At 50.0% G+C, this 11772-nt stretch overlaps 1 protein-coding gene across 2 annotated transcripts; it reads right to left on the reverse strand.

The window, feature by feature from the left end:
- Nucleotides 1-1537: 1537 nt before the first annotated feature.
- On the reverse strand, nt 1538-11153 carry Gmfg (glia maturation factor gamma). 2 transcript variants are annotated; one of them, XM_051207633.1, is made up of 7 exons: nt 11067-11153; nt 6570-6666; nt 6431-6480; nt 5170-5219; nt 3007-3089; nt 2011-2084; nt 1538-1710 (listed from the first exon to the last, which is right to left on the reverse strand). In XM_051207633.1, the coding sequence occupies exons 1-7, from the start codon at nt 11067-11069 to the stop codon at nt 1639-1641; spliced, it is 429 nt and encodes a 142-aa protein (XP_051063590.1). In that variant the 5' UTR covers nt 11070-11153; the 3' UTR covers nt 1538-1638. The 2 variants fall into 2 exon arrangements, with proteins under 2 accessions (XP_051063590.1, XP_051063589.1); XM_051207632.1 differs by lacking the exon at nt 11067-11153 and adding an exon at nt 7088-7192.
- Nucleotides 11154-11772: the final 619 nt, after the last annotated feature.

Here is an 11772-nt window from a genome sequence, read left to right on the forward strand (position 1 = left end):
AAGCAAGACAATGGCTGGTGAGATTCTTGCCTATGCAGTGTGACCCTTGGACATGGGGAAGACTGTGGCTTCTGCTTCTGTGCCTCAGTGTGTTTATCTTTAAATTGAGGCTAATCGTGGCCACCTCTTCGTGGTGCGTTGTAGGAATTAAGCCAATGCCTGTTATGGTGCCTACAAATACGTGGTATGCATTTGAGGTTGTGCCTGTGTGACCTTGGGCAAGTCTCACTGACTCTCTAATCTCCGCAAGCCAGGCTTCCTTGACCTTCATTAGACACCCCTTCTTGCCCCCAGACCTCTTTCCCACCTCCAGCCATTGGGGGCTGAGGCTGTGATCAGAAGTAATGTGGGGCCAGGCGGTGGTGGCACACCTTTGATCCCAGCACCCGAGAGGGAGGCAGAGGCAGGTGGATATCTGAGTGCCAGGCGAGCCTGGTCTACAGTGCAAATTCCAGGACAGTCAGGGCTACATATATATATTATGGGTGGAGTGGGACCTCTGGCAGGGAGGAGACAAACGCCCCCAGAACATGAAGGGCTAAAGGCATTTCTCCCGGACCCTGTTTAGAGCTATTCTCTCCTGAACTTCTCTGCAAAGGGCGTGGCTTGACTGGAGACAAGGGGACAGGGATGGAAGGGACAGGATGGGGTGAAGAATCTGAGGGCTGGGAGGGAGAGGCAGGGTATGGATTCCCTTTTAGACCCACCCCCAGGAGCACCAGGGTTGGGGGAGGGACAGCCCAGGCCCAAGGTCACTGTGTCATTGTTACCATGGCAACGGCCACCTCAACCGGGAACCTGGAAAGAGGTAGAGGGAGGGAGTTCCAGGGGCCCCGGGTGTGAGGATTGAGAAAACATGGGCGACCCTGGGAGTACTATAGGAAGTATGGTCCACCTCTCTCCTGACTGCCCATCTCAGAGCCCTGTATACCCTGGGTACTCAATAAATGTCCAAAGGGAGATGGAGGTTCGAGAGAATTCAATACCTAGAGGTGCCGGAAGAAAAGAGTGTGGGGAGTCTCCTTCCCTGACTCCTCAAGCCCTCTGGGGTTCACAGAGTCCTGAAATCTATTCACCTCCCAGGGTCCTGGGCCTTCAGGCTCGTCTGGCCTCGAAACTATCCATCCTCAGCACCCTCCTGGTGCCAGAAGCAGTACATTCTGATCTTTTGACTTTTGGGGGGGGTTAAGTTATTTCTACCTGAGGGCTTGGCTGAGAAAGGTAACATTTAGTGCCAGAAGATGCCTTCGAGCCCCAGAGCAGAAGAGGTGAAGAGAAGGGTGCACTCTCCTCTCAGGGGCCGTTTCCTCCTCAGGAGTGACCCCTTCACAGATCTGAACATCCCCCAAAGTCCTTAAGGGGACCCAGGCCACCCATTCCATCCCAGGAACCCCATGGTCCCCTCCCTTTGAGAAACAGGTGTTTTTTCCTCCCGGAGTCAGCTTGGTTCCACTAGAAACGTCCGCCCCCTGCCGGCCACAAGGTGGAACTGCAGAGACTGTCTGCCAGTACCGACAAAGAGTCAGAACCTTCAAGATAAGGATTACTAAGTTCCTGGCTTTATTTAGCTCTTGGATGTTCATTAGCCTAGGAGTCTGAGTCTTCAGACGAAAGGATTTCAAAACACTGGCTCAAAGGTCAACGAAAGAAAGCTAACTTTTCTTGAAGCCAGGCCTCTGTGAGGTCGTCTGTGGTGCGGATTTCAAACACCTGTGGAGAGAGGTTATGATCCAGTGAGGTTTCCTGACCCCTCAGACTCAGGAGTCCAGATTCCAGCCCTCCTCCCTCAGACCCAGGAGTCCAGGCCTCCAGATGCCTCGTTTCTCAGACCCTGGAGTCCAGGCCCACAGCTCTTCCGTCAGATCTGAGGATCCAGGCCCAACCCTCCTCTCTCAGACTCAGGGGTCTGGGATCTAGCACCTACCCCCTAGCCCCAGGGGTTCAGCCCCTGGGTCCCTCCCTCAGACCCCAGGGTCACCCAGCCCCTCCAGAGCTGGGGCCCCTCTGGACCTTTGTAAGCTCCGCCGTCTGCACCAGCCTGTTTTTACTACCGGCATACATCATCTGTTGCTCAGGCTTGCAGCCTGTGTGGAAGAGAGAAAGGGTGTGCTTGGGAGCTCAACACCAGTAGTCATGTAGGCACAGCAGTTAAGGAGGCCTGTAGGAGGTCTCTGAAGGCTGCACTTGGGGTTTCTAGATTTGGTTAGGAGCTTCAGGTTATAGTGAGGGTGTCTGGGAGGAGATTCGGGACCCTGAGGGGATTCCCTGGTAGGATGAACAAGAATGCGTGGGAGTCTTCACAGCTCCCACATACAATGCACCCCACACACACATACACAACATGAATACACTTTTTTTCCTCTTAGGGTCTCACTATGTAGCTCAGACTGGCCTTGAATTCACAAAGATCTGTTTTCCCCTGCCTCCTGAGTGGGCCTAAGAGCTTGAGTCACCATGCCTGCCCTGTTTGTTGTTTAGATAAGGTCTCACTCTGTCGCCTAGGCTGTCCTGAAACTCGCCATCCTTCAAGCCTCAGCCTCCCAAGTGCTGAGGCTACAGGCAGAACACGATCTTGCCTGGCTACAACACTTTTAAGGCACTTCTTTGGGGGAGGAAGTTGTTTTGTGTTTGTTTGAAACAAGATCTCTATGTAGCCCTGGCTGTCCTGGAACTTGCAATGCAGACCAGGCTGGCCTCGAACTCACAGAGATCCACCTGCCTCTGCCTCCTGTGTGCTGGCACTAAAGGTGTGCACCAACATACCCAGCTACTATGATACCCTTGTATTCGTTTTTCTTTTGTTTTGGTGGTGCTGGGAATGGAACTCGGGGCTTGTAGCATGCCAGGCTGGTGCTCTCCCAGCTCCCGTATTCATACTGTGGTGCGGGTACCCACTTACAGACAACTCCACAGCCACACACACACACACACACACACACACACACACACACACTGCCCCTCAGAACCTAAGGCCCTCTCCTTAGGACAGTCGAAGCTGTGTCTCACCCACAGGGCTTGAGAAGATGAAGCACAAAGGGTAGGACACCCTGCCATCGGCATGCGCGTACTTGTAGCTGTAGACCACGAACCTATGGTAGAGAAAGGAAGTTCACACTCAGGACCCGAGAAGCAGCCCAATTGCTGTCCTTTGAGTTCACAGCCTTGAATCTGGAGCTGGTCATGGTAGCACACACCTGTAGTCCCAGCACTTGGGACGGATCTGAAGTTCGAAGTTAACCTCAGCCACACAGGGAGTCTGAGGCCAGCCTGGGCTACATCAGCACCTGTTCTCAAATACTTTTTAACAAATGTAATTTAATATTGAGCCTTCTCAGCCACGGGGATATTCACTGGGAGAGCAGACCCCCAGAGAGCTCTGGGACACGCACGTAATGGGTCTCCACTCCCCTACCCCAGCAGTGGGATCTGAGCGCACAGCAGTCACATGATGGTGCCTGCCTGACACAGGAAGTCAGACTGGATGTGAGCCAAGCTAAGCGCCACCGTCCAATGGATCAGCTTTTACACAAAAGACAGGCTCCAAGATAAAACTCCAAAGAACATCAGCATTGAAAATCCCAGAGAATGAGGTTCCATTGTGGGCCCCGGGGCTTTGCAGTTATCAAAGGTCCCTGAGTCTGGGAATGAGGTCCAAAACTGGAGAAACCAAAAAAAGAATTGAGTCAAGATGAAAGATGTGAACAGATCAGTTTGAGTCAGGCGCGGTGGCACAGGTCTGTCATAGCACTCAGAGGGCTGAAACAGGATGGAAATCAGAGGGGGCAGGGTACACTTGGGAGGTAGAGGCAAGATCAGGAAGTTAGACCTGTCCTTGGCTATGTACTGAGTTCAAGGCCAACCTGGGATGCATGAGACCGTGTTTCAAAGGCATAGCAAAGAGATGGCTCTGTGGTTGAGTATGTTTTTTGTCTTGCACAGGACAGAAGAGTTCCCAGGACCCATGCCAAGTGGCTCACATATACACATGCACATATATAATACATTTTAAAAAAATTACAAAAATTTCAAGCCGGGGTTTATCTGTGTAACAGTCCTGGCTATTCTGGAACTCGCTCTGTAGACCAGGCTAACCTCAAGCTCACGGAGATCCTCCTGCCCCTGCCCCTGCGAGCTGGAATTGAAGGTGTGCACCATCACCGCTGTCTGGCAAATTACACATTTTATTTTTTTAACGGGGGAGTGCTGGAGATATGCCTCAGCACTTAACAATTTTTGTTCTTACAGAGGGCTGGGTTCAGTTCCCAGCACCCACAAGGTGGCTCACAACACTCTTTTCCCGGGGATCCGAACCCCTCTTCTGGCCTCTGGCTTTTGACATGTAGTGCATAGACAGACATGCATGCAAAACACCCATACACATAAATTAAAAAGAAATTTTCTGAGACAGGAGCTCATTAGCCCTGATTGTCCTGGAACTCACTATGTGGACCAGGCTAGCCCTGAACTCACAGTGACCCACCTGCCTCTGCCTCCCCAGAACTAAGATTAAGGGCATGGGTCACCACACCTGGCCTTAATTTTTTTTTAACTTTTAAAACGTCCTCCTGGTTTGTTTACCTTTTAAAAAGCATTAGTGTGGGCTGGACAGATGGCTCAGCAGTTAAGAGCACTGGCTCCTCTCACAAGAGGACCTGTGTTCCATTCCCAGCACCCACATGGTGGCTCACAAGTCTAGTTCCAGGAGATGCTATTATTATGTCTTCTGATGTTTACAGGCACCAGGCATGCATGTGGTACATAGACATAACTGCAGGCAAAATACTCACGTACATAAAACAAAATGAATAGATCTCTAACATGCTAGTGTAAAATTCTGTGATAAAATACCACATCTGAGCCCAGCATTGGTGGTGCACGCCTTTAATCCCAGCACTTGGGAGACAAAGGCAGGTGGATCTCTGTGAGTTTGAGGCCAGCCTGGTCTACAGAGCGAGTTCCAGTACAAGCTCCAAAGCCACAGAGAAACCCTGCCTCAAAAAACCAAAATAATAATAATACCACATCAACAAAAACTTCTAGACTGTGACTTCTTGGCTTCAAGAGATCCTGAGCTCATAGACGGAACTGGAGTCCCACAGTCCCCCAGTTTGGAGGTTTTTTATCACTCCCTACCCATAGTCCTCCACACCACTCCTTCTCCCACGATACCTTGGCTGTCTTTCTGGTAACTCCAACCTGAGCTCCTCTGGGGAAATGTTCTGAGAGAGAGGGAGAGAGAGAAAACAAATGGCCATCTTTCAGTTAGTTAAATGAGCACTTGAAATCTGCAGAATCGTTGTTCTAAGAAGTGAAGCACATGTGGATCCATTGAGCTTCCTCAGAACCCTATGGGGAGGTCTTATGCCCACTTGACAGCTACAGAAACTGAGGCCCGGCGATGTCACTGGACTTGCCCCACATTACACAAGACAGTAAATGCCAGAGTTCCGATTTGAGTCAGTGTTCCCATGGTAACCACTCTACTTCCTTTCCAGGGAAGCCCAGCTCCTCGTGGGCAATACCCTCCCCTGCCAAGCAGCCTAGACTATAGAAAAGAGGAAGGAAGCCGATGCGAACAGAGAGAGCACAAAATGAGAGGCTTATCCAGTTCATACAGGCTTGCTGGTGGCTTTGGGCTACCTTATTAGAATTAAAGCCCTAGCTGCTGGCTAGTTTTATGTCAACTTGACACAACCTATAGTCATCTGAGAGGAGAAAACCACAATTGAGAAATTGCCTCGATTTGATCGGCTGTAGACAAACCTGTAGGGCACTTTCTTTAGTGATATAGATTCAGCCCATTGTGGATTGGGCCACTTCTGGGCTAGTGGTCCTGGGTTCTGTAAGAAAGCGCACTGAGCGAGCCATGCGGAACAAGCCAGTAAGCAGCTCCCCTCCGTGGCCTGTGCATCAGCTCCTGCCCCCAGTTCCACTCAGGTATGAGTTCCTGCCCTGACTTCCCTCAATGGACTATGACTATGTCAGCCAAATGACTCGCTTCTCCCCAACTTGCTTTTGGTCATGGTATTTCACCGCAGCGCTAGTAGCCTTAACTCAAACACCTGGATTTTGGTTTTTCTTCCAAAGCCAGGGTAAGGCTTGAGCTCACTATGTAGATCAGGCTGGCTTCAAACACAGAGAGAGGTCTGCCCGCCTCGGCCTCTTGAGTTCTGGGATGAAAAGCCAGAGCCACAGTGCCCAGCCTTTCAGTGGCTTTTTTGATACAGAACCTCTTATAGCCCAGGCTAGCCTCCAACTAACTGTAGCCAAGGATGGCCTTGACTCCTGGTCCTCCTAGCTCCACCTCTGGAGTGCTAGCATTGCATGCATGTGTCACTGTACCTTGTTTATGAGGTACCCAGGGAACAATCCACCAACATTGTCCCCAGACCTCTCACTCTATCACAGGGCCCCCATCCAAGTCCCTCACCTGGATTTCTTCCTCCAGTACCACCATCTGCCGGTCTTTGTCCACTTTCACTGGAGAGGGATAGAACACAGGTTACAGGTCCCTCCCTCCTGCACGCCACCCCCCCCCCCCCCGCCCTGCCCCGGCAGAGGCCACTGACTTATGATGGCTGCGTTGTCGGTCTCTTTTCGGAAACGGAATTTCCTCAGCTTTTCCTTTAACTCCGGGTCCACTTCACACACCACCAGGGAATCCGACTGCCAAAGGGACAGGGAGGAGCTGAGCTGGCTTGGCCTCTAACCTGGCTCCTTTCCTGACTCAGTTTCCCCATAAACCAGTGAAGAAGCTGAAGCTGGCCCATGTGAGAGGGCGTTGGCAAACACCTCAGTGGGTGCCAGTCACTAGGGCACACAGCTCAGCTTCTGGGGGACACACAGGGCAGGCCCCACCTTCCTGGTAGGCCCTCGGGGTTTATTCCAGAAGACCCAGGAATCTGTGTGGGGCCAAAATAAAACCACCACCTCTATGTCCTAGCTAGACCCTTTGTCCCAGCTGGGTCCCTTCCCTCCCTGCCTGTGACCTTCATGCTCCGGCTGACCTTCCACCAGGTACCCTCCCTGCCCCAGTCCACCCTAAAGCTCAGCCCCTTGCCCTTCCTTGCCACCCAGGCCTTCTGACCATGGCTCTTCTGTCTTCAGACCGCCTCTCAGTTCTGCTGTCTTCTAGGGGTGGGGACCCGGGCTGAGAGGGGCAGGCTGTGGCAGGGGGAAGCTTTCATCTAACCCCACATCCTGTTTATGCCTGGCTTGGGGCAACTGTCACAAAGGGGCTCCTCCCCTTCCTTCCTTCCCTGCATCAGCCAGAACCTGGGAGGCTTGGTGGTCACTAAGCCGGAGGTTCGAATACTGCCTCAGTGTGCCGCCCTAGCTGAGTAAAGCCACGACCCTCATCTGGGGCCACTGAAGATAAAATAACTTGTTATCCCCGGGTTCATCGATGCGCCTAATAGTTAATAGACCCATCCTTGTGGAATACACCTTTAATTCCTGCACTTAGCAGGCAGAAGCAGGTGGATCTTTGTAAGATCAAGGCCAGCCTGGTCAATATAGTAAGTTCCAGAACAACCAGGGTTACTGTTACACAGTCCAGGAATGGAGCTGTGTGAGAATTCGGACTGCTTGTGAGAAAACTCCAAGAAAATAAAACAAGAGTCTTGTGACCTCAGTTTCTTCTAAACACAGTTTTTTTTTTTTGTTGTTGTTGTTTGTTTTGTTTTGTTTTTTGTTTTTCTTTTCCAGACAGGGTTTCTCTGTGTAGTCTTGGCTATCCTGGAATCCTGGAACTCGATCTGCAGACCAGGTTGGCCTTGAACTCCCAGGGATCCACCTGCCTCTGCCTCCTCGTACCATGATCAGCTAAATCTGCCTGTTTCATCAACTTTACTCTCCCAAGGTGTCACAGCCTCTAGAGTGGTGACAGGCGACACAGAGAGACCCTGTCTCAGAAATAAGTAATGGTGGCTTATAATATCCCAGCCTTCAGGATGGCTACAAGTCTGAGGTCAGCCTGGTTGACAATTGTGAACTCCTGGATAGCCAGAGTTACACGGAGATACTGCACACCAAAAGACAAAAAAGGGGCCTGCGAGATGGCTCGTGGGTAAGGGCGTTTGCTACCAAGCCTGAGGAACTAGGTTCAATCCCCAGAGAGAACCGATTCCCACAAATTATCCTCTAACTTCCACAAGTGGGATATGGCATTTTCATGTATACGCAAACATAAACAAATAAAATATAATCTAATAAAAAAATTTAAAAACGAAAGAGTAGATACTAGCAGGGAATAGTGATGCATGCCTGTAATACCAGTACTTGGGGACAGTGATTCCCAGGTCCCACACAGTAGTTCATGATCATTCCCTAACTCCAGTTCCAGGGGACTCGACGCCAATTTTGGACCTCTGTGGGCACCAGGCATACATATGGTATACATATAAACTTGCAGGCAAAACACTCATACACACAAAATAAAATAAATCTTAAAGGAAAAAGAACCCAAAATAGCAAACACTCCAGAAAATCTGATAAAACAACCAAAGGAGTATGAGGGATTAACTAACAGTGAAAGCACATGTTAGCACACACATGGCATGGCTTTTTGTTCTCATGCACGAATACATATACACACACATACATACATCACACGCAGACACATACACACACACACCACATACATACACACACCACACACCATACATATACATACAGCACACATACTATACACACCCCCCCACACATACACACACACACACCATATACACATACCATACACACTATACATACCCACCCACACACACACTACACACATACACCACACATACACATACTTATTCATTTGTTCCCTTTTCCTTCTTGAAATAAATTTTTAAAAAAAATCAATTAATAAACCCAAATGTCCTATAAAGAAGCAATAAAAACAAAGTAATTTATGAGAAAATCCTATGTATTTTAGTGAAGGCATACAGGCAAGCAAAAAAAAAAAAAAGTATTCCCCAATCATTGCTCCTCTTGGCTCTCTTTGCTAGCTCTCCATTCTAATAATGGACAGACCCCATCACTGGTCTCCACCCCACCCCACCGGCCAGGCCACCTCTCCAGCAATTCTCCAACCCTTCCTATAATCTGAGCCTGTCCCGATGGCGCTTCCCCTGAACCTCCATGAAATGTTATTGAATATGGATATCTTTGTCTTCAGCCATGTGTGGTAGGACATGAGTAACCCCAGCACTCAAGAGGCTAAGGCAGGAGTATTGGCCAGCCAGGAGTATATAACAAGACACTCTCCACAAAAATAAAGGGGGAGAGATAGATCAACAATTAAGAGCATTGGCTGCTCTTCCAGAGAACCCATGTTCCATTTCCAGAACACACATGATGTCTAAGAATTGTCTATAACTCCAGTTCCAGGCACCCAATGCCCTCTTCTGGTCTCCATGGGCACCAGGCATGCGTGTGGCACACAAAAAAACATCCAGGCAAAACACCCATACATATACAATAAAAACCAATGTGCAAACATTAAAAGTAATACGGCTGGCGCTGTGGCTCAGTTGGTAGAATGCTTGTTCAGTATGCCTGCCCTGGGCTCCATCCCCAGCACCATATAAACTGTATGAAGAAGCACATTTAGCCCTCAAGAGGAGCAGGCAGGAGGATCTACAGTTCGAGGTCATTCCTAGCTACCTGGAGAGTTAAGAGGTCAATCTGGGCTGAGAACTGTCTCAAAAATAAATAGCCGGGTTTGGTGGTGGATGCCCTTAATCCAGGTACCCGGAAGCCAAAAGCAGATGGATCTCTATGAATGTGAGGCTAGCCTGGTTATATAGCCAAGTTCCAGGACAGCCAGGGCTACACAGTGAGATCCTGTCTCAAAAAAAAAAAAAAAAAAAAAAAACAAAAACAAAAACCCAAAACAGGGCCATGAAGTTTGCTCAGCAGATTAAGGTTTTTGGTGCCAAGCCTGACCACCTAAGTTTGAATCCACATGCTGGGAAAGAACTGATTCTTGTTACTTGTTCTCTGCCTGGCAACCACATCTGCTGCTTATTTCCTTCCCAACTTCCCCAAAACAATCATCTATACTTGCTGTTTCCCAGTTTTCTCTCAAACTCCATGCCACAATGCTGTTTGCTTGCTTGCTTGTTTGTTTTTTTGAGACAGGGTTTCTCTGTAGATCAGGCTGGCCTCATACTCAGAGATTTGCCTGTCTTTGTCTCCCAAGTGCTGGGATTTGAGGTGTGTGCCTAGCACAACCCAGCTGCTAGCTTTTGAAAAATGACTTAAAAATGGGTTTCTCTGCATAGCCTGGCTGTCCTGGAACTCTCTGAAGACCAGGCTAGCCTCAAACTCAGAGATCCACCTGCCTCTGTCTCCTGAGCGCTGGGATTAAAAACATACACCAACCACACCTGGCTCTTCAAATGTTTTTAAAAGTTTTATGTGTGTGAGTGTTTTGCCTGCATATGTTTGTGCACCACTTGCGTGTCTGGGACCTGCAGAAGTCAGATAACAGGTCCCCTGGAACTGAAAGTACAGTTGCTACTCTCCATGTGGGTGCTGGGAATTGAAGTCACGTCTTCTGGTAACACAGTCAATGCTCTTAACTGCTGTACCGTCTCACTAGCCCCAGGAAAATAAGTGTCTTTAAAGGGGAGAGGGTCTAGCCCACACTTTCAAGGAGAATAGCGACTAGTCTGGTGTAAGAAAGAAGGTCAAGGCCAGTCAGGACTAGAATGAAATCCTAATTCAAAAAATCCAAACCACAAATAGCTGGGCCTTGTGATGTCTCCTGGCATGAAATGGCCTTTCCTCTCCTTCAGATTTCTCTGTCTTTGAGACAGGATCTCACTCTATAGACCAGGCTGGCTTCGTATTTACAGAGAAGCCCTCGCCTTTGCCTTGGCCGGGATTAAAGGCGTGTACCACTACACCAGGTCCCCTCCCGTCTTTCTCGCTGCCACTTCACCATCTTCGTTTAGTGTCCACTTCGTTTCCCAGACCAAGAGTCCTCGTTTCTCAGAGTTCCGCCGGATCCTTGGGTCCATTCACCCCTCACACCCTCCCTGGGATCGGTCACGCACCCCCACAGCTTCAATTACCATCTCTAAAGATTCTTAAATCCTGGTCTGCAGCCTGAGTGTCCCCGGGGTGGGGCAGTGTTCTTGACTTCGCTGTTAGGCGTCCCCACACCAGGCTTCTTCTCTGAGACCTAATCTCCCAGAGGGCTTTGTCCTGGACTTTTCTCTTCCGCCCTGTGGCCAGCCAGTGGCAAAAGGCGAGTTCAGAGGGCCACCTAGGCGTCCCTCCCATCCCCTCCCCAGGATCCCTCCCAGACGCAACCCCGCCCCATCTCCCAGGTGGCTCCCTGGGCTCCTCCGCGTCCCATTCTTTACTGTCCTCGAGTCAGCCAGAGGCGTCGCTTCCAAACTCCCAACTCCCCAAGACCTCCCCGGTCTTGGATCCCTTCCACGTCCCCCTAGTCACTTCAGCACAAGTGCAAACTCCCTCCAGTGGCCAAACATCTGGTCGCAGCTCATTTCCCACTAGTCCCTGTCGTAAACTAGACACTCCACCCTATTTCTTGTGACTTCTCGTGGCTGTCATCCTTCTGGAGCGCCGGCCCCTTTCCAATCATTTCGCCCCGACGTAGGACAGTTTGTGGATGGAGCAAGATCACGACGAGAGTGACGAGAGCGATCACCATTTATTGACGGCCTCTTTTGTGCGGGGTGTGTGTGTGTGTGTGTCTTATCTCCTCCCTCCCTTAAAGGGTCGACTTCGCTCATCTGTGTCACTTAAGGCGCG

This window comes from Phodopus roborovskii, unplaced genomic scaffold (genome assembly GCF_943737965.1).
Source record: "Phodopus roborovskii unplaced genomic scaffold, PHOROB, whole genome shotgun sequence".
In the NCBI taxonomy this organism is placed as follows: Eukaryota; Metazoa; Chordata; class Mammalia; order Rodentia; family Cricetidae; genus Phodopus; species Phodopus roborovskii.